The 27,092-nt window shown below is 38.0% G+C and overlaps 1 protein-coding gene across 1 annotated transcript in view; it reads right to left on the bottom strand.

Annotated features, from left to right (window-relative positions):
• The window catches only part of RAB3C (RAB3C, member RAS oncogene family), a gene marked incomplete at both ends in the record, with an annotated part of 317,859 nt that extends 296,376 nt beyond the window's left edge, over positions 1–21,483 (bottom strand). Inside the window, one exon of the mRNA XM_081233553.1 lies at positions 21,460–21,483. Coding sequence (XP_081089679.1) covers positions 21,460–21,483 — 24 coding nt within the window. The remainder of the gene's footprint in view (positions 1–21,459) is intronic.
• Between the last annotated feature and the right edge of the window lie 5,609 nt (positions 21,484–27,092).

The raw sequence follows: 27,092 nt of genomic DNA, 5'->3' as shown, positions 1-27,092 counted from the left end.
TGACATGATACTATACATAGAGAATCCTAAAGATGCTACCAGAAAACTACTAGAGCTAATCAATGAATTTGGTAAAGTTGCAGGATACAAAATTAATGCACAGAAATCTCTGGCATCCCTATATACTAATGATGAAAAATCTGAAAGTGAAATCAAGAAAACACTCTCATTTACCATTGCAACAAAAAGAATAAAATATCTAGGAATGAACCTACCTAAAGAGACAAAAGACCTGTATGCAGAAAATTATAAGACACTGATGAAAGAAATTAAAGATGATACAAATAGATGGAGAGATGTACCATGTTCTTGGATTGGAAGAATCAACATTGTGAAAATGACTCTACTACCAAAAGCAATCTACAGATTCAATGCAATCCCTATCAAACTACCACTGGCATTTTTCACAGAACTAGAATAAAAAATTTCGCAATTTGTATGGAAACACAAAAGACCCCGAATAGCCAAAGCAATCTTGAGAATGAAAAATGGAGCTGGAGGAATCAGGCTCCCTGACTTCAGACTATACTACAAAGCTACAGTAATCAAGACGGTATGGTACTGGCACAAAAACAGAAAGATAGATCAATGGAACAGGATAGAAAGCCCAGAGATAAACCCACGGACATATGGTCACCTTATCTTTGATAAAGGAGGCAGGAATGTACATTGGAGAAAGGACAGTCTCTTCAATAAGTGGTGCTGGGAAAACTTGATAGGGACATGTAAAAGTATGAGATTAGATCACTCCCTAACACCATACACAAAAATAAGCTCAAAATGGATTAAAGACCTAAATATAAGGCCAGACACTATCATACTCTTAGAGGAAAACATAGGCAGAACACTCTATGACATAAATCACAGCAAGATCCTTTTTGACCCACCTCCTAGAGAAATGGAAATAAAGACAAAAATAAACACATGGGACCTAATGAAACTTAAAAGCTTTTGCACAGCAAAGGAAACCATAAACAAGACCAAAAGACAACCCTCAGAATGGGAGAAAATATTTGCAAATGAAGCAACTGACAAAGGATTAATCTCCAAAATTTATAAGCAGCTCATGCAGCTCAATAACAAAAAAACAAACAACCCAATCCAAAAATGGGCAGAAGACCTAAATAGACATTTCTCCAAAGAAGATATACACACTGCCAACAAACACATGAAAGGATGCTCAACATCTTTACTCATTAGAGAAATGCAAATCAAAACTACAATGAGATATCATCTCACACCAGTCAGAATGGCCATCAGCAAAAAATCTAGAAACAATAAATGCTGGAGAGGGTGTGGATAAAAGGGAACACTCTTGCACTGCTGGTGGGAATGTGAATTGGTACAGCCACTATGGAGAATGGTATGGAGGTTCCTTAAAAAACTACAAATAGAACTACCATATGACCCAGCAATCCCACTCCTGGGCATATACCCTGAGAAAACCATAATTCAAAAAGTGACATGTACCAAAATGTTCATAGCAGCCCTATTTACAATAGCCCGGAGATGGAAACAACCTAAGTGTCCATCATCGGATGAATGGGTAAAGAAGATGTGGCACATATATACAATGGAATATTACTCAGCCATAAAAAGAAATGAAATTGAGCTATTTGTAATGAGGTGGATGGACCTAGAGTCTGTCATACAGAGTGAAGTAAGTCAGAAAGAGAAAGACAAATACTGTATGCTGACACATATATATGGAATTTAAGAAAAAAAATGTCATGAAGAACATAGGGGTAAGACAGGAATAAAGACACAGACCTACTAGAGAATGGACTTGAGGATATGGGGAGGGGGAAGGGTAAGCTGTGACAAAGTGAAAGAGCGGCAGGCACATATATACACTACGAAATGTAAGGTAGATAGCTAGTGGGAAGCAGCCGCATAGCACAGGGAGATCAGCTCGGTGCTTTGTGACCGCCTGGAGGGGTGGGATAGGGAGGGTAGAGGGAGACGCAAAAGGGAGGGGATATGGGAACATATGTATATGTATAACTGATTAAATTTGTTATAAAGCAAAAAATAAAAAAAATAAATAAAATTAAATTAAAAAAGTTATATGAACCTGAAGATGCAAGTATTATTATGCTTATTTTACAGTTGAGGAAACAAATTCGATAAGACTGGATGTGATTTGTTTCAAAAAGGTGGTGTTAATCTATTGTTGCAAAACATTGAATAAACTAGTATGTTATTTTGTAAAAAAAAAAAAAAAAAGAAAGAGGTAAGGGTCCTTCTTTTCTTTGCTTCTAGAAAAATATCCATTCCTTTGTTGAAGAGAGGTATGCTCTAAATTTGATATATTTTAAAGTTCATTATAATGGTTTTTGCAACTCCTTTGATGTCTATAGATGTTTGTTACTACAGTGTCAAGAAAAAGGAAATGAATTTTACCAAACCATATAAAACTGGTTCCTATTAGTGTCACAGACCAGTGTTCTCAGCCCATGCTCCATTTCACCCCAATTCCTAGTGTGCTTACTGAGGGTTCCCGGCAGGGAGAGCCTGTAGAGGGCTGTGCAGCAGCAGGTGAAGGGGCCACCCAGATCACACAGACAAGAGTGCAAGTGAGGTCTGCTGTGAAGGGAACCACAGTGGCTGCGAGAGCTCTCCAGACTCCAGTGATGCAACCCGGACAGCTGCCATGAAGCAGAGCCCTGCCCAGTAGCTCCTGTACATCTACATGGATGCTGAAGCCAAAAGGTCATTAGTGCAGTCCTGGGGTTCTGGTAACCCAGGCTTTATAATCACAGCGGGAAGAGAGCTAAGGAAACACCATTCCACTTCTTTTCTACCAGGTCTAAAATATGTGCAGCAGACACATCTGTGAAAAAGAGCATTCCACATTCTTGGTGTAATGTGGGTGTAGGTAAAGAGCACACTCTCTTGGGTCAGGCTTCCTGAGAAGGAATCCTAGGTCTGTTACCTGTGAAAACTTGGGCAAGGTTTTTGTTTTGTTTTAAATATTCTAAGCTCCTCATCTATTGGAGAAATAGAAAATAGAAATAATAGGAATAATAGTGGGATCTTCAAAGTAAAATTGCTGGCATGTGTAAAGTCCTTGAATAGAGCATCCATCATCATCTTTGTTATTCCTCTTGTTATACTGAAATGATACACAAGCCACTCACTTTCTCCCAACTCTCACTGTTGCTACTCTCTGAAATGGAAACGTTTGATTTTATAGGACATGTTCCCTCTCATTTCCTAACTTTAGAGGACAAGAGGCTTTGATACCCAATACTCCCACTCTGTAGAGTTTCATAGTTACCAAAATAAACACATTACATTTACTCTCTCATTTCAAATATTGTGGCATGGAACAAAGAGCATTCATCAAAACACGTCTTGGAACAGAAGCTGAGACCCTGAGTACCTGTGGCAAAGATAGAAGTCTTCTGTGGTCTGGAGAGGCTGTGGGGAGGGAAATGTGGCCAGCGGCCGTACACCCTGTGATATGACCTGTCATATGACACTGCCCACCACCTGGTCACATTTGGAGAGTTACTAACTCATGAAACCCTTGGGTGTGGGTGGACGTTTATGGAAACTGGGATTGGACTAATAAGGGTGCTCAGCATACAGATGGCTGACAGGCACATGAAAAGATGCTCAACATCATTAATCATCAGAGAAATGCAAATTAAAAATATGATGAGGTACCACCTCACACCAGTCAGAATGGCCATCATCAAAAAGTCTACAAATTGATACTAGAGAGAGTGTGGAGAAAAGGGAAACCTCCTACATTGTTGGTGGGAATGTAAATTGGTGCAGCCACTATGCAAAAGAGTGTGGAGGTTCCTCAAAAAACTAAAAATAGAGTTGCCACATGACCCAGCAATCCCACTCCTGGGCATACATCCAGACAAAACTATAATTTAAAAAAATACATGCAACCCTATGTTCATAGCAGCACTATTCACAATAGCCAAGACATGGAAACAACCTAAATGTCCATCAACAGATGAATGGATAAAGAAGATGTGGTACATATATACAATGGAATACTACTCAGCCATAAAAAAGAATGAAATAATGCCAGCAACATGGATGGACCTAGAGATTATCATACTAGGTGAAGTAAGTCAGAAAGAGAAAGACAAATACCATATGATATGACTTATGTGTGGAATCTAAAATATGACACAAATAAACTTATCTACGAAAAAGAAACAGACTCACAGACAGAAAACAGAGGTGTGGTTGCCAAGGGGGAGGGAGAGTGGGGTACAGATGGATTGAGAGTTTGGGATTAGCAGATGCAAACTATTATATATAGAATGGATAAATAACAAGGTCCTACTGTATAGCACAGGGAACTATATTCAATATCCTATGATAAAAACCAAAATGGAAAAGAATATGAAAAAGAATATATATATGTATAATTGAATCACTTTGCTGTACAGCAGAAATTAACACAATATTGTAAATCTATTATAGTTCAATAAAATAAATTTGAAAATAAAAGAAAGGGAGCTCCAGGAACTAACTTCTAATAATTATGGGGAAGCTCTCTTCTTATAGGGCCTTAGAGTAGGTATTAGGTAAAGTTTAACCTAATTTCTGATGTGGAATTTGATAAATCATCAAAGTCCACAATATCATTATAGACAACAATACTGAATTATGAACTTCAAAGTCTTTAAGAGACTGGAACTTAATTGTTTCCACCATGTAAAAGAAATGATAATTATGTGATAAAATAGAGGTGTTAGCTAACACAACGGTGGTGACCATACTGTAATATATAAACATATCAAATCAAAGTGTTGCACACCTTAAGCCTACACAATGTTATATTTCAATTCTATCTCAATAGAAATAAAAAATTTTTAAGCCCACAATAAATAAATAAATAAATAAATAAATAGTATCTTGCATACATGATGGTCATTTCCGGCATTTGCTAATACCTCTCTAAAATAATGGCAAAGGGTATTCACAAAAGTAAAATTCCAGATAGACAAAGAAAAGTAGAAAAGAAAGGTCAACAAAAGTCTGGGATTTGGAAGTGCATGACTGGGGAAAGGGGGATCCTAGGCCTGCAAGGGAAGTCCACAAAAGCCCTTACCCTGAAGAACCTGGGATGGCCTTGGGATTGGAGACATCAAGTGTCTTGATCATGGGGTGTGGCTAGAGTGACCAACTTTCCTCATTTGCCAAGGACTGTGGGGTTTCATGGTACACAGCAGAACTTTCAGTGTTAAAACAAGCAAGCTGAGATGTTGGTCACGCGAGGTGTTTCTAGGGCATGCAAACAGGAGGACTAGCTGAAAATCCAAGTCCCACATCTCTCTCTGACCCTGTAGAGACAAGCAACCATCTTCCCCAAGTACGACTTCTTTAAAACAAAATTAAGTTTAAAATATAAAAGTCATCAAACATTCTTGGCCTTCACACTTCCTATATGCAGATGTCAATTTATAAAAATGAAAGAGCCTCTCTCTTAGCAACGAAATGTAAAGAATCCTTTAAAACGTTTCTCATGAATATGGATAAAATATGCATATGCTTTCTCATCATTTCTTGGTAGCAAGAAATACCAGACATTGTGTTCTCAAATATCCGCTCTCTAGAGCTGGATATATTTTTATTCAGGAATACAAAACTAAATCTTCACTAGATTCAAGATTTCCAAACCTGGGAAACTCCACCTGAATTCTGCAAAATTAGAATATTCAAGGTGGGGTCAGGTATCTAAATTGTTAAAGCTCCCCTTGTGACTCTTTTGACCAGTCACGTTTGGAATTTATTGGATTAACAAATGTCCGCAGGGAATCCAGGGCAGGTGTCTGCTGTCAAGGTCTCAGGGACGTACATACGAGGAGACTGAGCAACCTGACATTTAAGTCCGGATCTGTGGGACAGGAAATGGAATCTTAGTGCTCTCTACCAGCTGTGGTCTTCACCAGTCACCCCTTCCACTGATGGGGACAGCTGATCTCACCAGAATGTTGGCTCAGCACAGAGGGTCTATACCCTAAAATGCTCAGCCTGCACAGACAAGCTGGATTCTGAGAAATGTATTATCTCTGCCCTGGTAGGAGCCAGACCTTCTGAGGACCAGTGATACTCATTGTGAGCTCCCCATCAGACTCGGAGGAAGTACAGCCTAGTGAGAGGTAGCAATCCCGTTCTCACAGCACACACAACTCTGCTCTACTCAGCTCTGTGGTGCGTGGCCCTGCCTTTCTTCATTAGTCATTTTTAAAAATAACACACAAGGGCTTCCCTGGTGGTGCAGTGGTTGAAAGTCCGCCTGCTGATGCAGGCGACGCGGGTTCGTGCCCCGGTACGGGAAGATCCCACATGCCGCGGAGCAGCTGGGCTCGTGAGCCATGGCCGCTAAGCCTGCGCTGCGCAACGGGAGAGGCCACAGTGGTGAGAGGCCTGCCTACCACAAAAAAATTAAAAATAAAAAAAAATAAAAATAACACACAATTAGATTTTTCTTCCCTCCACTCCATAAGAAAGCACCCAACATCTATAGGAGGCCAGTGTCTAAACTGAAACCACAAAATGAAGAATATCTCTTCCTGAGAAGAAAATAAAAATTAAACAGTAGACGTACCCAGTACTATGTGGTATAAGGAAAACCTCTCTTAAAAACACGTAGTAAAATACTCTAAAAATCCCCAGTGGGACGAAAAAACTATATTTTAATATTAACATGTGTTTCCCCCCAAAATTTCATCATTAAACATTTTTAGAACATTAAACATTTAAAAAATATTTCACATGAATTTTAAATATTTAAGTCCTTGAAAAATGCCTCCAGGGATTTGCTATACATTCCTTCTAAATCTCAACATTTCTCTTCCCCTCTTCCAGTCATCAAGGTAGGTCATGTACAGGGGCAAACACCCCATGGTCCACACATTTATGAGATAAAGGGACTATCGGGACCATTCTTGAGGAGCTCGGTGGGCTAGCAGTCTACATGTTTGTGTTTCCAGACTGTGCAACTGGAATGACTTACAGAGCCACTTTTCTAGTTATAATTGTCCCTACTTCTCATTCAAAAGCTACTGCTACTATTATTTACTACAAAGAACAAGCCCGCCCAAGCACACTTACAAAAGAATGTTCACATGCACAGGTGTGCTGTGTTTCCATTGTCCCCTTTCATCAGTCCTGCTACTCAGACAGGTGTTCGGTGAATCAAACATTCAAAAGAAAAACTGTCTTTTACTGTGAACACCATATATAAGTGTCACGTGGGAGTCATATTTTGCTAATCGGTACTTAACATGCTCTTTCCTCAAGATCTTTAAGGCTCTTCAAGCTATGGCTATTTTAGCAGGAATCACTCACTGTGTTGACTAGCAAGAGTCTCTAGCTCATGAGACTCAGGCATGCATCTGAGCCACTCTGGACAACTAACAAGTAATTAAACTAAAAGCAGGTAGACTCATGATGAGAGGATCAGTGCCTCACCTCTTAAAGTTACATTATGATTTGGGTTCCCAGACCATGAAAAGTTGACAGTGTAGGAGCAAAGTGACTACGGTTCCAGGGTTTTCTCAGTTAGGAGGCCAAGTAGGCACAAAATGAGACTCTTTTAGGCCTGCTAGAGCTAAATTCCTAATGCTAGACCCAATCCAATCAGCTTACTGAAGAGTTCATCAGGGAACTACCAACCCTGACTTTTTACCAGTCACTAGGCAACTGAAGACCTAGTACATTCACTCTTATGGTTTCATTGTTTAGTGGACAGAAGAGTGTTTCATGACCCCAATAAAACTGACATAATGCTTCAAACCAATCTCAAACATGCTGGTGTTGAAAAAGGCATATTGTTTCTGCAGAGTTAAAGCTTTAAGGAATATAGTATATATACATATATATACAGGCATATACATGTGTATGTGTATATATATATATATATAGCATGAGAACACTATTAAGAAAGCAAGAGTGTCTGTATTAATATGGAGTAAATAGACTTTAAGACAAGGAGCACTGCCAAAAATAAAAAAGGACATTTCATAATAATAAAAAGGAAAAATTTTCAGGAAGACACAACAATTACAAATGTGTGTTTACCTAATAAAGGAGTTCAAAATATATAAAGCAAAACTGAAAGAACTAAAAAAATGGAAAGATTGATTACCATAGTTGGAGATTTTAAAACCTTTTTCTCAGTAATTTATAGAATAACTAGACCAAAATCACTAAGGTTATAGATGATCTTAGCAACACCACACAAAACCATGAGCTAATTGATGTTTACAGACAACTATACGTTACAAATGCTGCATGCAGCATTCACAGTGCACATGAAATGTTCATGAAGTTAGACCAGACACTAGCCTGAAAACAAGTCTAAAAACTTTCAAAAGAATGAAATCTTAAAGATATGTTCTCTGGGGCTTCCCTAGTGGCGCAGTGGTTGAGAGTCCGCCTGTCAATGCAGGGGACACGGGTTCGTGCCCCGGTCTGGAAAGATCCCACATGCCGCAGAGTGGCTAGGCCCATGAGCCATGGCTGCTGAGCCTGCGCATCTGGAGCCTGTTGTCCGCAACGGGAGAGGCTACAAAAGTGAGAGGCCCACGTACCACAAAAAAAAACAAAAACAAAGAATATGTTCTCTGGTAGCAAGAGAATTTAATTAGACATCAGTATCAATAAAATATTTGAAAAATACCCAGGTATCTGGAAATTAAACAACATACCTCTAAACCCATTAATTAAGGAAAACACCACAAGAAAAGAAGCAAATAGTTTGAAATAAAATATAATGCAAATACTATATTCAGAAATTTGGGGGAGTCAACTACTAAAGTAGTAAAGATTTATCTTTGTAAATACTATGTTTATTCTTTAAAAAGAAACATTTAAACTCAGTGATCTAAATTTCTAAATCAATAATTTAAGCCTGATAAACAAAAAGGTTATACTAAAGTATTATACAAGGAACACAGTTGTTTTCTAAAAGCCCAAGTCAATACAATACAAAATAAACAACAAAAAAGTTAACAAAGGCAAAAGTTGGTTATTTGAAGACATTAATAATATGGATAAATATCTAGTAAGACTGGTGAGAGGGAGGGAGGGAGGGAGGGAGGAAGAGAGAGAGAGAGGATTCATATTATCAATAATAGGAATGAATGAGGGGATATCATTATAGATCCTAAAGAAATTAAAAGGTAATAAAAATACTTTGAACAATTTTATGTCAATAAATTTGAAAAATTTGGTGAAAAACATAATTTACCAAAACTGACCGAAGATGAAATAGGAAATTTTATATATGTATAATTAATTTTCTACTGCTGCCATAATGGATGTTTAAAACAACACCCAGTTATTATTTACCGAGTCAGAAATCTAGACCCAGTGTAACCCAGCTAGGTCCTCTGCTCATATTGCTAAGGCATTACAAGCCCAAAATCAATGTGCCAGCTGGGCTGGGTTCCTACCTGAAGGTTCTGGGGAAGATTCCACTTCCAAGCTTTTTCAGGCTGTTGGCAGAATTCAGTTGCTTGTGGTTATAGGACTGAGGTCCCTATTTCCTTGACATATAGCCTTCTTCATCTTTAAACCAACAATCCTCATGCTTCAAATCTTTGACTTCCCCTTCTGCCACATCTCTCTGACTCAAGCAATATAATGATTGATGTCATTATACTGGACTCACCTGAAAATCCAGGTTAATCTCCTTATTTCAAAGTCCATAACATTAATTACATCTGCAAAGGCCTTTGTGTTGTGTAACATAATTTACTCATATGTTCCAGGGATTAGGCAGACATCTCTGCAAGGAGTTAGGGAGAAGGCTATTCTGCTTACCACAATATACTAAAAGGAGACAGATAAATAGATAGATAGAGTAGACAGCTGGAAGATAGAGATATTTGTATATCAAAAAAGTTGCATTTGTTAAAAAAAAAATGTCCACAAAGAAAACTCCAGGCCCTAATAGCTTCATTGATAAACTCTACCTAACACATTCAAGAACAAAATATATCGATCTTACACACCAAAATCATTCAAAAAGTAGAGGGAAAAAGAACACTTCTCACTTGTTTTATACAGTTTCCATAACTCCTACATTATAACCTCATAAAAGCATTAAAAGAAAATCATATATCAATATCCATCATGAACTTAAATGCAAAAATCTTCAACAAAATATAGTCAAATTGAATCCAGACAGTACATCATGACTAACTGGGGTTTATCTAAGTAATGTTACATAAAATAAAAATCAATCAGTGTAATCCAATAGAATAAAGGAGATAAACCATGTGATCACCCCAACAGATGCAGAAAATGTATTGACAAAATTCAGCAACCATTTATTTTAAAAACAAATATTCTTAGCAAACTAGGAATCAAAACAAATACCTTCTGTATGATAAGGATATCTATAATAAAAACAACAACAACAAAAAGCCAATTATAGCTAACTTCATACTTAATGGTGAAAGATGGCTTTCCGCTAAGATTGGGAATAAGAAAAGAATGTCTGCTCATCACTTCTACTCAACATTTTACTACTCCCTCTTCTGAGAACACCAGAATCACAACTAACTGCTGAACAATCATCAACAGGAAGACACTGGAACTCACCAAAAAAGATACCCCACATCCAAAGACAAAGGAGAAGCTTCAATGTGATGGAAGGAGGGACGCTGTCACAATAAAATCAAATCCCATAACTGCTGGGTGGGTGACTCACAAACTGGAGAACACTTATACCACAGAAGTCTACCCAGTGGACTGAAGGTTCTGAGCCACATGTCAGGCTTCTGCCAATGGGACGAGGAATTCCTAGAGAATCAGACTTTGAAGGCTAATGAGATTTGACTGCAGGACATTGGCAGGACTAGGGGGAACAGAGACTCCATTCTTGGAGGGCACGCACAAAGAGTGTGCGCACTGGGACCCAGGGAAAGGAGCAGTGACCCCAGAGGAGACCGAACCAGACCTACCTGCTAGTGCTGGAGGGTCTCCTTCAGAGGCGGGGGGCAGCAGTAGTTCACCAAGGGACAAGGACACTGGAAGCAGAAGTTCTGGGAAGTACCCCTTGGCCTGAGCCCTCCCAGAGTCTGTAATTAGCCCCACCAAAGAGCCCGGGTAGGCTCCAATGTTGGGTTGCCTCAGGCCAAACAAGCAACAGCAAGGGAAGCCAGGCCCACCCATCAGCAGACAAGAGGATTAAAGTTTTATTGAGCTCTGCCCACCAGAGCAACAGCCAGCTCTACCCACCACCAGTACCTCCCATTAGGAAACTTCCACAAGCCTCTTAGATAGCCTCACCCACCAGAGGGCAGACAGAAGAAGCAAGAAGAACTACAATCCTGCAGCCTGTGGAACAAAAACCACATTCACAGAAAGATAGACAAGATGAAAAGGCAGAGGGCTATGTACCAGATGAAGGAACCAGATAAAACCCCAGAAAAACAACTAAATAAAATGGAGATAGGCAATCTTCCAGAAAAAGAATTCAGAATAATGATAGTGAAGATCATCTAGGACCACAGAAAAAGAATGGAGGCAAAGATGGAGAAGATGCAAGAAATGTTTAACAAAGACCTAGAAGAATTAAAGAACAAACAAACAAAGATGAACAATACAATAACTGAAATGAAAAATATACTAGAAGGAATCAATAGCAGAATAACAGAGGCAGAAGAACGGATAAGTGACCTGGAAGACAGAATGGTGAAATTCGCTGCTGCAGAACAGAATAAAGAAAGAGGAATGAAAAGAAATGAAGACAGACCAAGAGACCTCTGGGACAACATTAAATGCAACAACATTCGCATTATAGGGGTCCCAGAAGGAGAACAGAGAGAGAAAGGACCAGAGAAAATCTTTGAAGAGATTATAGTCGCAAACTTCCCTAACATGGGAAAGGAAATAGCCACTGAAGTCCAGGAAGCGCACTGAGTCCCATACAGGATAAACCCAAGGAGAAACATGCCAAGACACATAGTAATCAAATTGGCAAAAGTTAAAGACAAAGAAAACTTATTGAAAGGAGCAAGGGAAAAACAACAAATAACATACAAGGGAACTCCCATAAGGTTAACAGCTGAGTTCTCAGCAGAAACTCTACATGCCAGAAGGGAGTGGCATGATATACTTAAAGTGAGGAAAGGGAAGAACCTACAACCAAGATTACGCTACCCAGCAAAGATCTCATTCAGATTTGACGGAGAAATCAAAAGCTTTACAGACAGGCAAAAGCTAAGAGAATTCAGCACCACCAAACCAGCTCTACAACAAATGCTAAAGGAATTCTCTAAGTGGGAAACACAAGAGAAGAAAAGGACATACAAAAACAAACCCAAAACGATTAAGAAAATGGTAATAGGAACATACATATCGATAATTACCTTAAACGTGAATAGATTAAATGCTCCATCCAAAAGACACAGGCTTGCTGAATGGATACAAAAACAAGACCCATATATATGCTGTCTTCAAGAGACCCACTTCAGACCAAGGGACACATATAGACTGAAAGTGAGGGGATGGAAAAAGATATTCCATGCAAATGGAAATCAAAAGAAAGCTGGAGTAGCAATACTCATGTCAGATAAAATAGGCTTTAAAATGAAGAACGTTACAAGAGACAAGGAAGGACACTATGTAATGATCAAGGGAGCAATCCAACAAGAAAATATAACAATTATAAATATATATGCACCCAACATAGGAACACCACAATACATAGGGCAACTTCTACCAGCTATAAAAGCAGAAATCAACAGTAACACAATAATAGTGGGGACTTTAACATCCCACTTACACCAATGGACAGATCACCAAACAGAAAATTAATAAGGAAACACAAGCTTTAAATGACACAGTAGACCAGATAGATTTAATTGATATTTATATGACATTCCATCCAAAAACAGCAGATTACTTTTTCTCCTCAATTGCGCTCAGAACATTCTCCAGGATAGATCACATCTTGGGTCACAAATCAAGCATCAGTAAATTTAAGAAAATTGAAATTATATCAAGGATCTTTTCTGACCACAATGCTATGAGATTAGAAATCAATTACATGGAAAAAATGTAAAAAACACAAACACATGGAGGCTAAACAATACGTTACTAAATAACCAAGAGATCACTGAAGCAATCAAAGAGAAAATCAAAAAATACCTAGAGACAAATGACAATGAGAAAACAACAATCCAAAACCTATGGGATGCAGCAAAAGCAGTTCTAAGAGGGAAGTTTATAGCTATACAAGCCTACCTCAAGAAACAAGAGAAAGCTCAAATAAACAATCTAACATTACACCTAAAGCAACTAGAGAAAGAAGAACAAACAAAACCTTAAGTTAGCAGAATGAAAGAAATCATAAAGATCAGAGCAGAAATAAATGAAATACAAACAAAGAAAACAATAGCAAAGATCAATAAAACTAAAAGCTGGTTCTTTGAGAAGATAAACAAACTTGATAAACCATTAGCCAGACTCATCATGAAAAAGAGGGAGAGGACTCAAATCAATAAAACTAGAAATGAAAAAGGAGAAGTTACAACAGACACCACAGGAATACAAAGCATCCTAACAGACTACTACAAACAACTCTATACCAATAAAATGGACAACCTGGAAGAAACGGACAAATTCTTAGAAAGGTATAACCTTCCAAGACTGAACCAGGAAGAAATAGAAAATATGAACAGACAAACCACAAGGAATGAAATTGAAACTGTGATTAAAAATCTTCCAAAAAACAAAAGTCCAGGACCAGAGGGCTTCACAGGTGAATTCTATCAAACATTTAGAGAAGAGCTAACACCCATCATTCTCAAATTCTTCCAAAAAATTGCAGAGGAAGGAACACTCCCAAACTCATTCTATGAGGCCACCATCACCCTGATACCAAAACCAGACAAAGATACTACAAAAAAAAGAAAATTACAGACCAATATCACTGATGAATATAGATGCAAAAATCCTCAACAAAATACTAGCAAACAGAATCCAACAACACATTAAAAGGATCATGCACCATGATCAAGTGGGATTTATCCCAGAGAGGCAAGGATTCTTCAATATACTCAAGTCAATCAATGTGATACACCATATTAACAAATTGAAGAATAAAAACCATATGATCATCTCAATAGATGCAGAAAAATCTTTAGACAAATTTCAACACCCATTTATCATAAAAACTCTCCAGAAAGTGGGCAAAGAGGGAACCTACTTCAACATGATAAAGGCCATATCTGACAAACCCACAGCAAACATCATTCTCAATGGTGAAAATGTGAAAGCATTTCCTCTAAGATCAGGAACAAGACAAGGATGTCCACTCTCACCACTATTATTCAACCATAGTATTGGAAAACTTAACCACAGCAATCAGAGAAGCAAAAGAAATAAAAGGAATACAAATTGGAAAAGAAGTAAAACTGTCACTGTTTGCAGATGACATGATACTATACACAGAGAATCCTAAAGATACCACCAGAAAACTACTAGAGCTAATCAACGAATTTGGTAAAGTTGCAGGATACAAAATTAATGCACAGAAATCTCTTGCATCCCTATACACTAATGATGAAAAATCTGAAAGAGAAATTAAGGAAACCCTCCCATTTACCACTGCAACAAAAAGAATAAAATACCTAGGAATAAACCTACCTAGGGAGATATAAGACCTGTATGCAGAAAACTATAAGACACTGTTGAATGAAATTAAAGATGATACCAACATATCGAGAGATATACCATGTTCTTGGATTGGAAGAATCAATATTGTGAAACTGACTACACTACACAAAGCAATGTACAGATTCAATGCAATCCCTATCAAATTACCAATGGCATTTTTTACAGAACTAGAAGAAAAAATCTTAAAATTTGTATGGAGACACAAAAGACCCCGAATAGCCAAAGCAGTCTTGAGGGAAAAAAACGGAGCTGGAGGAATCAGACTCCCTGACTTCACACTATACTTCAAAGCTACAGTAATCAAGATAATATGGTACTGGAACAAAAACAGAAATACAGATCAATGGAACAGGATAGAAAGCCCAGAGATAAACTCATCTATGGGTCAACTAATCTATGACAAAGGAGGCAAGGATATACAATGGAGATGAGACAGTCTCTTCAATAAGTGGTGTTGGGGAGCTTCCCTGGTGGCGCAGTGGTTGAGAGTCCACCTACTGATGCAAGGGATGCGGGTTCGTGCCCTGGTCTGGGAAGATCCCACATGCCACGGAGCGGCTGGACCCATGAGCCATGGCCACAGAGCCTGCGTGTCCAGAGCCTGTGCTCTGCAACGGAAGAGGCAACAACAGCAAGAGTCCCGCGTACCGAAAAAAAAAAAAAAAGACACATGCACCCCAATGTTCACTGCATTACTGTTTACAATAGCCAGGTCATGGAAGCAACCTAAATGCCCATCAACAGACGAATGGATAAAGAAGATGTGGTACATATATACAATGGAATATTACTCAGCCATAAAAAGGAACGAAACTGGGTCATTTGCAGAGACGTGGATGGACATAGAGACTGTCATACAGAGTGAAGTAAGTCAGAAAGAGAAAAACAAATATTGTATATTAACACATATGTGGAATCTAGAAAAATGGTACAGATGAACTGGTTTGCAGAAATTGAGAAACAGATGTAGAGAACAAACGTATGGACATCAAGGGGGGAAAGCGGTGGGGGGTGGGGGTTGTGGTGTGATGAATTGGGCAATTGAAAAAAATAAATAAATATAAATAAATAAAACATTTTACTAGCTGTCCTATCCTGTGGAATAAGTTATAGGAAATAAAAAAAGCAGGTCACTGGTAACAAAGAACTGTCTCTATTTGCAAATGATACAATTATTTATGGGGAAATTCTTAAGGAATCTAAAAAAATACTACTAGAAATAACAAATGTAGTAAGGTCTTGGGACATAGTTAAGACAAATAGATCAAAGAAAGTATAGAGTCCAAATATAGACCCCACCTATAATTAATAACCTAAATTTCATCAAAATAAAAATACTCATCAAAAGACACTATTAAGATATGAGTATTCAAGGCAGAAAATATTTTAATACATTCAAAGAACTAGTTTCAAAACTAAATAAACAAACAGATGTCAAAAAAAAAAAACCTATACAAAGATCTTCTGCAACTAAACCATAACGGCAACCCAGATAATGGATAAAAGGCTAAGCAGACACTACACAAAGGAAGATACACAAATGGCCAGTTAAAAGATACAAATATACTAAACATCACTGTCGTCAGAAAAATGCAAATACAGATCACAATGAGATACCATAAACACCCATTAAACTGGCCAGAATTTAAACGGCCACTGACACCAGACACTGTTAAGATGTGAAGCCACTAGAATGTTCATACATTGCCAGTGAGAATGTGAAATGTCACTACCATTTTGGCTAGAGATTTGACTGTTTCCTAGAAACTTAAACAAAGACTTACCCTTACCTCAACGACTCTACTTCTAGGTATTTACCCATAAGAAATGAAAACACATTATCATAAAAAGACCAATGTGATAATGTTTATAGCCTTCATTATAGTAGCACCAAATGAAATTACCTCAAAGTCCATCAACAGACAAATAGATTTTTAAAGTGTTGTAGATTGATACACTAGTATAATATGCATCAATAAAACAAAATGAATTATTGATACACGCAAAAACATGAATAAATCCCTTACACATTATACTGAGCAAAATAAGCCAGACTCAAGAGTACACACTGTATATTCTGCAATATGTTCATTTTGTATGTTTTCCAGAACTATCAAGAATTCTAGAACAGGACTAATTTATGGTGAAAAAAGTCAAGAATTTATTGCATTGGTAGATTAACTGGACAAAGAATATGAATGAAGGAATTTGGGGGGCTGATTGGAAATATTCTACATCTTTATAGTGGTATGTATTACACAGGTGTACCCATTTATCAAAATTCATCAAATTTGGGACTTCCCTGGAGGTCCAGTGGTTAAGACTTCGCCTTCCAATGCAGGGGGTGAAGGTTCAATCCCTGGTCGGGAGCTAAGATCCCACATGCCTTGCAGCCAAAAAACCAAAACATAAAGTAGAAGCAATATTGTAACAAATTCAATAAAGACTTTAAAAAAATAAAAATAAATAATTTTTTAAAATCCATCAAGTTGTTCACTTAATATTTGTACATTTCAACATATAGAAATATCTCAATAACTGTAAATAAACAAATGAAAAATGCTAAAAATTTATATAATTCCAAATAAATCTAAAAGATTTCATCTTCACAGGTCATAGTATGCATGGTAAAAAACTATGAGGTATTAAGAGGGTTCCTTTAGAACCTCTGGACCCAATTAATGAATGAAAATTGGGGGAAATTGTTGGACGACCTTTAACCAATACATTTTTTTCAGGTGGCACAACTGTTTATACTTAGTAAGTTGAGTATCCTTGGTGTAAGAATAGTCCCAGGAAAATTCAATCCTTAGCATAAAAATATATTTCCATCTTAGAATATGATGGTCAGGAAAGGAACCTGCAGTTCCAATATAAGCTTAGAATGGCAGGGGAAAATTGTGGTAATGCCATGTAATAAAACCACAACCTCTTCGACTAAAAAAATGAAAATGGAAAATCATTCTTACACCACAGAAATTTATTTTTACTGTAATTCCCCTCTCTATCCTCCACTTTCCTTTACAGAAGAAAGGTGGATACTTGAGGAATTTGCTCAAATGGAGTAAGAAAAAAGTTCTTGTTTCTCCAATGTTAACTAGAGTTTTTCTCTGTCTCTGTAAGGGATGAGGACTAAACTTCCATTTCTTATAAAGATAAAGGGATCATCATAGAGGCTGGATGTGGTTAGAAATTCCACAATAATAAGATGCAAGGTTGCCATGTACCTTCCATAGCCAAATGAAACAATGATATTTAGACTGATTCTTTGTAAGTTGTTTTTGTTATATAGCATGGCTGTATTTAATATCTATTGTGGTTTTCACCTCAACCTCATTTTCAGCCTACACTTACATTCTTTCTTCAATCCTCCTAATTTTTAGCCAAATAACCTTTTTTGGCACTCTGCTCCATGCTTTGGGTAGTTGTTTTCCTTTCAAGTCTCCTAAATAGTTAGAGGGCTCTGCACTTATGTGATGACCCAGAAAGCTTGTGGATGACAAAATGGAAGATAAGCATTTAAACAGAGACAATGAATTCCACTGGTCCTGCAAGAGAGTAAGCAAACCTGCAAGAAATTCAAACCCAGGAAACAGAAAGCTAGCCATTTTTAAAACATTGGCCCTTCTCAAATATTTGGTTTAGTTTATACAAGATAATTTTATAAACAGAAGAGACAGTTTTCTTTCTTCTGAACCAAATGAATGAATCAAATTATATCAATGGTGCCCTCAACCTTTACACCACCATTTTGTGTCTTCTTGAGGAACCCAAAATAATAGAGGAAAGAAAAAGGGCTTTATAGAGTCTGGCAGAATTTTGAATTTACCATGTTGGGAAAGTTGTTTAATCTTAAAATGTTCTAGTTATCTGCCCATAATTAGGATAATGGTGACCTCTAGGACTGTTTTATATTTTACACACACACACACACACACACACACACACACACACACGCAGAGAGATCTGAATGCAAGGCACAGTGCTTGGCACAAAGCACTAGATAAACTGGAATTTGTTCAACCTGGCTCCTGAATCAAATGACAATTTGTTCATGAGAGTCTTGCCCTCAAGTCATGAGTGCTGCTATTCCCCATTTCATTTGGCCCTCAGGATTTATGGATGCACTGAATGAAAAAACACGAAATGACCATCTCCTGCATTAAAATTCTAACCCATCATTTGGAACACTTACCAAATGCTATTCCTGGCTATTTAGTTGCAAAGGAAATACAGACAGCAAAGACTATTACTGTTTATTATTTTAATAATCCCTATAAAACAATTATTATCCCTCATTTTGCATCAACTCAGAGAGAAATATTCTTCAGAAAATTTGCATATATCAAAGATAACTACCTTGAACAGAGCACCAAGCTATGTACATAGGCACAATAAATACTTTGTAAAAGACATGAATTTTTAAAGGATTCTTTGATTTAAGAAAATGAAATAAATTAGGAAATCAACAATTAAAGAGCACATTTTGTTTCACTGAATAAATGAACTAAATATTTTTATATGGGGAAAAGAATCTCCTAGGATAATGAAACTATAGACTGAGGTTTTGCTTGTGACTCATTTTCCAGAAACCTAAGGGGAAACTTAGGGGTATGTATTTTAAATGATGATGTGGTTCAGTATTTAAATGGAAAAAAAAAAGTCAACTATTCATCTCATTGCATTTTCATATGTCAAAATCACCTGGAATGTGATTATGTGCTTATGATTCAGAAGTACAGGTGCTGAGACATTACTTGTCACTTAAAAAACATATATATATATATATATATATATATATATATAAAGCATATTTATAGTTTTTATTCTTTCTATATATATAAAAAGCATGTTTATAGTTTTTATTCTTCCTATCATTATATATGTTTGAAAACCTGACAGTAATTGAGAGAGGGCCACCATAACAATTTACTTGGTAAATTGAATCAATAAATGTGCTTAAATGAAATATACTACAGAAAATAGTCTTTGAGTTTTTTTTAATGTACATGTTATTCTTGATAGCATTTGGGCATTGAAATTTTTAATTTCAAAAATCAAGTCCAATGAATAAAATACATCCTAAATATGACAAGTCCATCCAGAAGCAAATTAATTTTGTTACCTATTTTTATATTAATTATTCATTAAAGTTCTGACTAAAATATGGAATTACAGTGCCTACTACAAAGTTGATATGAAATAATTTAAAATAGTTCTTAAGGCACTAATTTCATACAGTTCTGTAACATTTTAATGACCCTTCTGAACATTCTAATCAATTATTATAAGAAAATAAAAATAAAGATGCAGTGTGATTTATATGTTAGAAATTTATTTTAACATAAACACTTCAGCGCATATATGGGTTTGATGTTAAATACTAACAATCTACTTTTAAAATCTACTGTCAATGTTTACTTGTAATCAGATATGATTAATTTAGCCAGTTGGTTCCTGGCAGTACCTCTAGTAGTGGGAAATTATCATAAGCCAATATATCTTGATTGCAACAGCCTGTACCTTTATTGTCTGTCCAGATTCTTTTCACATCAGGTCTATAATGAAAAACTAAGTCACAAACAGAGGTATTAGAAGATTCACAAAGGGGCCAATGTTCTCTGGAACAAATCAAATTTTCCATAACTCATAAGGTAATTCGAGAGCTTCTATTATATAATCCTTCAACAAACAAATTAAATTCTACAGACCTTTTTTCATTGAACAGTCCAGTCAGCATATACCTTAATATACATAACCCATACCATAAATAAAAAGTAAATTGAAGCATACGTTTAAAGCCCTTGATTTTTGTGGAAAATGTTTAAGCACGAATTAGTCAAACATTTATATTGGTGGATTTGGTAGCAGGGTTGGGTTCTCAAGAGAAAACACGTTCCAAACGTGTGTTCCATTCCCCTCTCAATCCCATTCATAAAGTGCCTTTCTGTTACGCAATGGGATCACTCTGCTTGGTAATGAACACAGGCTGATGTTTAGCGTTAACTGATTGTACATACAAAGGAGAAAGCATCACTCATCTTTACTTAAAAACAAAACTTAAGCAAGGTGCTTAGGCAGAGGCACCTTTGCACCGGAATCAAAGGAAGCAAACATAAGAATGTGACAGAAATAGGGAATCGGAACGGACAACAAATGGGCACATTACTCAGGAGAGCTCAGAGGATAGTCTTTGAAACGCAGCAGTAAACCAGTTGTGTGGACAGCGATAAAGGCTTGCTTACTTCTGGGAAGAGTCAAGCCCCAATGGGTTTGCTTTTTCCGTTGATACTACTAGGACCCTAACTGAAGAAAGAGGACTATGGGGACCCTAACACTGGCTTCTCCTTTCTTAGCGCGCTCTTAACCAAGCGGTATTCGCTCTATCCCGACTCCAGTACAGTTTGCAACCCCGAACCTCGCCATAAGTCCGTGTGTCTGCACCGCGATCACAAACCAGGCAAGCCAGGAGGGACAATCAATGCCAATACGAGACTGCATGTTCCTCTGACTTTTGTTTGCTCAAGTTTACGTTTTAGACACTATAATCCTCCTTGTGGAGCCTAGGAAGATAATGTATACTCTTACCCGCGTCAAAACATCCCCAGTCACAGCCCCGCGGAGCGTAGAGGAACCCAGTTCTGTTCCCTGGACCAAGTCAGAACCGCATCCCCGCGGGTGGCTGCCTAAGACCTTCCCTTAGATCGGGCGCAGTTTATGCTGGGAGCGAGGGAGAAAGCATCTCTCTCAATTCCTCCCGAGGCCACACTTTCTATATAGACCCACCTGCATGGGAGCTTCGTGTCTCATTGTTCGCAAAGTGTCCTCTCTCCCTGGCTAAGACAGTGCTGGCCCGGGAGCCCGATCAAGCGTGCACAGCCCGCGCGCTTCACGCTCCACACTGCACTCTTGGGGTTCGCTAACCGGCTCCAACATCAGCACCGGAGCTGTCCCTTCCTGGCGCCGCACACGCGTACTGGCTGGGAGCCCCGCGTGCTCCTGGGAGTTGTAGTCTGACTCTGCTGAGTTTTCCGGCAAATCGGTGAGCCCTGAACTACATTTCCCGGCAAGCCAGCATAAAAAACGGGCTGCTCCTCCTGTTGGACTCGGCCGCGGAGCCTCCCTTCTCTTTTGGAATCGCTCCCGGTTGTTGCTGCTCTCAGCCTCACAGACCATTTCTTCGCAAGGTGCAGGCGAAAAGTGACCCCAGCTCATCTCAGCTGGAGATTTTTCTTTGCTACCTATTGCTTTCCGAAGCTAGATTGTGACTTTTCTTGTTAGGAAACGCACTACCTTGTGCTAATTCCCAATCTAAACAAACCTGCGCTGCGTTCTGGAACTCTCCGCCCTACACCTCCCCATCCTGAATCGGGAAAGTTTATACATTTCCACAGGCAGAGTGGGGTGGTTTTACAATCTCATTCACCAAACGCGGGGGAGAACGAGAATGAATGGCACACACATAAAGAAAGTGGTTTACTCACACAATTGCATTGAGAAGGCACCCACGCGCGCGCGTACACACACACACACACACACACACACACACTAAAGTCCATCAAAGCGAGATTTCGCTCAGAGCATGCAGAGGAACTCCCTTCTGCTTACCTTTCCATACAGCTCCATTGCAACTCAAGGTTCCGAAATTCTCAGTAATCCCTCCTGCTACAAACGAGGTTAAGGTCTCACGCAGGAAGGGAAGCTAAACGCACTACACAATGGAAGGGGTGGGGGTGGCGGCTGGCGGAGGGAGAAACGAGGGACGAGGGAGCACAGCTAATTTAGATAGATGGTTTCTTTTCTCTGGAGGGAGAGTGTGGAGTCTTCAAGTACCAGCTGCAGAGAAAGAGCTGAGAGTCTCTTAGGAAGTGCCAGGGGCGCGATCGTGCTGGGCAGCCCCTCCCCAGGCCCTCCCCCAGACACCTACCACCGTCATTAGTGCGCACACACGGCCGCTGCTGGCCCAGGGCTGGAGAGCTGATAGGGCACCGGGTTATTTACCCAGAGGAAGTCACGGAAAATGAACACATTCATCACCAGAGCCTAGAAGCACCACCACAGAGCAAGATAGGAGAGCTCTATTAAGTTATACTGTCCTTTCTTTAACACAGAGTCATGCCTTACATTACAATCATGCTCCTCCAGACTAGTTCAAAAATAGTTTTGAAATCTCGGAACTGTACTTTTATTACACTTATCTTTTCCCCTCAGTTCACAAATATGTGTGACTATCCATATTCTCTGTCCCGATCTAAAAACTCTCTTTTCCCCTTAAGAGTAAATGTTAATCAGTCCAGTAATCATCCCCGCCTTTCACGTGTGGTCAAAAATTGGAGGCAGAATGGGAAAAGAATTAACTTGATACTGACAGAGACATGGAAGTAATGACTTAAAACTGCTTGAAACTTCATTGCACTAGACAAAGCAGTAGAACGGAGGTTCTTAAACTTAAATGTGCTTGAAAATCTCTTGGGAGTGTTAAAATTCATATTCTCAAGGCATGCATAAAGATTCTGATTCACTGGAAGTGATGAGGTGTCTGGGAATTAGCATTTTAAACAAACACTCTAGCAATTCTGATGCAAGTTGTCCTTAAACAGAGAAACACTGCCTTAAAATTTTTTATGTGAAAGAATTTTTCAAAAATACACACCTCGAAAACTTCACAGACTGACTCAATATTGCAACAACAACAATGCATTGGGAAACTACCATGTTCAAAATGTCCCAATTTTAGATTGTGTTTTTGTTTTTGCCTTTTTTTTAAAGAAATCAAAGATCTGTCTTCTAATCTTGCAATCAATGAGAATGGAATGTGATATCACCTAGGTAAATAGTTTTTATAGCTACTCAGAAAACACATTTGAAAATGCTCCCCTCATAGGGGAGCACTGGTTATGTGAGGTTTCAAGCAATTTCATTTAAATTAGCTAATAGCAAATAAAATTAAAAAGTAAAAACCAATATCAATATGTTTATTGATAGCTTATTACACATAAGCCTTCTGCAGATCTTTTTTAGATCTATGTAAAGGTGCACTTCTTTATAATTTTTTTCCAAGAGAAGTATCAACAAAGTAATACTGACACTTAAATGTGTATAATTATTGGCATTTAATAATAAAAATATGCACAGCTACTTAGAGCTTGTCTTTCTTCAAAAAAATTTCCTATAATTTTCATACTATCATCAACACCTTCTGAAATTCTCAGAATTCAAAGAGTCTGATACCACAGAACATGTTGAAATATTACAAGTGTTGAACCTTCTCAGATTTACTATTATTTGAGAAGTTCATCCCTTCTTAAAATTTTATTACAATGATTTACCTCCTCAGTTTTTTCGTATGTCTTTTATTTGTGGAAGAACCCATGAAAATTGAATTGTGGGGAAAAAAAACACGTTGTGAAAGGTTTGGGGGAACTTAGTTCTGTCCTGTTTCTCCTGCCTTAGTTGGTTATTTAAGTGGGTGAAGGGAGTAAAAAAAAAAGCTAGCCAGGGATCAACTAAACAAGCAAAACTGGACTGGAACTGATTATCTTCCTAAAGTCAGAAGAGCACTTTACCTTTGCTTGAAATTAGGCCACCATCTGTGAGTTTCATTCCCAAGGTCACCAGATGACTGCTGGAGCTCCATCTCTTATATCCACATTCTAGCCGGCAGGAAGGACGATACAATGAAGAAGGGCATTACAGCATCCCTTTTAATACACCAGTGCTCTTACATTACAGTGCCTAGACCTTAATCTTATGATCATACCTACTTGCAAGGTAGGCTGGGAAATGTAGCCCCTATTGTGGGTAAACTTGTGCCCAGATGAAAATCAGGAATTCTGTTATAAAATGGGTACTGGGGAAGAACAGGTGCTGGGAAACAGCTGGTAATCTCTACTACAGGGCATAAGGGGGACTATAAGATAAATCTTGCTGCTTTTTTCCTTTCACAATTTTACTGAAATGTGAATCTCTAACAATTTTAAAGTTTATCCATTCCCAGGGATCTCTGTAATTTAAGAGCAATTAAAGTCTTAAAATCAAGGAATTACCCAAAGATTAGAATAGTCTGGCTCTTCTGGAGGAAATAAGGAAAGAGGGAAGTCTTCTCCACTTACATATGAATCTGGGGTTAGTTGACATAAAAATGGTTTTAAAAGGCAAAGTAGAGTTAAGTGAAGGCAAAGAGCCCACCAGTGAGTGTCACAAAGTATGTAACATGAGCACTTCCCCATGTTAGAAAGTAGAGCAGGCTCAAAGTCCTGAGGTCCAGAGAGCATGATTTACCCAGGGTCACATAGATCATTAGAGGGATAGCTGAGATAAGAACTCTTAAATCTTTGTCTTTGGATTCAGTTTTCTTTTCATTGTCTGACATCACTCTTCATTATTGATCGGCTTTTACCTATCCTGTGTTTATCTGATATTTACTAACATTTACTTTGTTTTTTGTATTTATCCAGTTTATCTATTATTCACTTTGTTGTTACAGTCCCTGTCTATATCAGCTCTATTAAACAGTAAAATTCTATCAAGTAGGGTTAAATGGCGATAATTTATTTGGCTAAACAAAGTCAAGAACAAGGATAATTATTAATTAGTAATGATGACGTTGGTTAAATGGAAAATAGCATTAGATATTTTGTTTCTACCATTGTTACCATCTCTCTGTTAGGACTTACACTGAAAAATTAAATGACTGAGGCTTGGTATAAGAGATAAGCATGACCCTGGGGATTCACTTATTCCCTCATGCACGCCTTACTCAAATCCACTGTGCAAGGATATGGTGGGGTGTCTAATCCTAGGTGTTTCTGGGACCATTTCCAAACAAACAGGAGGTTTTCCTGGACTGAGCCCTGTTACCTTTGTCTGACTCTCTGTGTTAAAGCTGTCCTTGATTTCAACTTTGTGCAGCATCTGTATCAAGAATTGCTATTGATTGTCTCATGTTGCCTTTGGAAGAAATTGAATATCCCCATGATGTTATTGATCTCTTTTTAATTAAAAGGAAAATAATTTTAACTCATTCTTCCTCATGATTTTGCTTATGGACACCTAGCCAGCAAGATGTTGGGCCAGGATTTGAAGCTCAGGGTTATCTGATTCCAAAGCCCAGATTCTTGTCCATAGTTTTTCTCACAAAAGGCAATATTGAGAGGGCAGATAGCAGAAGCAAGAAGAACTACAATCCTGTGGCCTGTGGAACAAAAACCACATTCACAGAAAGATAGACAAGATGAAAAGGCAGAGGGATATGTACCAGATGAAGGAACAAGATAAAACTCCAGCAAAACAACTAAATGAAGTGGAGATAGGCAACTTTCCAGAAAAGAATTCATAAGAATGATGGTGCAGATCATCCAGGACCTCGGAAAAAGAATGGAGGCAAAGATCGAGAAGATGCAAGAAATGTTTAACAAAGACCTAGAAAAATTAAAGAACAAAGAAACAAAGATGAACAATACAATAACTGAAATGAAAAATACACTAAAAGGCATCAATAGCAGAATAACTGAGGCAGAAGAACGGATAAGTGACCTGGAAGACAGAATGGTGGAATTCACTGCTGCGGAACAGGATAAAGAAAAAAGAATGAAAAGAAATGAAGACAGCCTAAGAGACCTCTGGAACAACATTAAATGCAACAACATTCGCATTATAGGGGTCCCAGAAGGAGAAGAGTGAGAGAAAGGACCAGAGAAAATATTTGAAAAGATTATAGTCGAAAATTTCCCTAACATGGGAGAAGAAATAGCCACCCAAGTCCAGGAAGCACAGTCAGTCCCATACAGGATAAATCCAAGGAGAAACATGCCGAGACACACAGTAATCAAATTGGCAAAAATTAAAGACAAAGAAAAATTATTGAAAGCAGCAAGGGAAAAACGACAAATAACATACAAGAGAACTCATTACTACAAGCTTACTTATTACTACAAGATTACTACAAGCAACTTTAGGCCAATAAAAAGGACAACCTGGAAGAAATGGACAAACTCTTAGAAAGGTATAACCTTCCAAGACTGAACCAGCAAGAAATAGAAAATATGAACAGACAAATCACAAGGAATGAAATTGAAACTGTGATTAAAAATCTTCCAATAAATAAAAGTCTAGGACGAGATGGCTTCACAAGTGAATTCTATCAAACATTTAGAGAAGAGCTAACACCCATCCTTCTCAAACTCTTCCAAAATATTGCAGAGGAAGGAACACTCCCAAACTCATTCTATGAGGCCACCATCACCTTGATACCAAAACCAGAGAAAGATACTACAAAATAAGAAAATTACAGACCAATATCACTGATGAATATAGATGCAAAAATCCTCAACAAAATACTAGCAAACAGTGGGATTTATCCCAGGGATGCAAGGATTCTTCATTATATGCAAATCAATAAATGTGATACACCATATTAT

This window comes from Mesoplodon bidens, assembly GCF_964165515.1.
Source record: "Mesoplodon bidens genome assembly, chromosome: 4".
Taxonomy (NCBI): Eukaryota; Metazoa; Chordata; class Mammalia; order Artiodactyla; family Ziphiidae; genus Mesoplodon; species Mesoplodon bidens.
The sequence above is the reverse complement of the archived record's forward strand: the minus strand, read 5'-3'. Positions and strand labels throughout refer to the sequence as shown.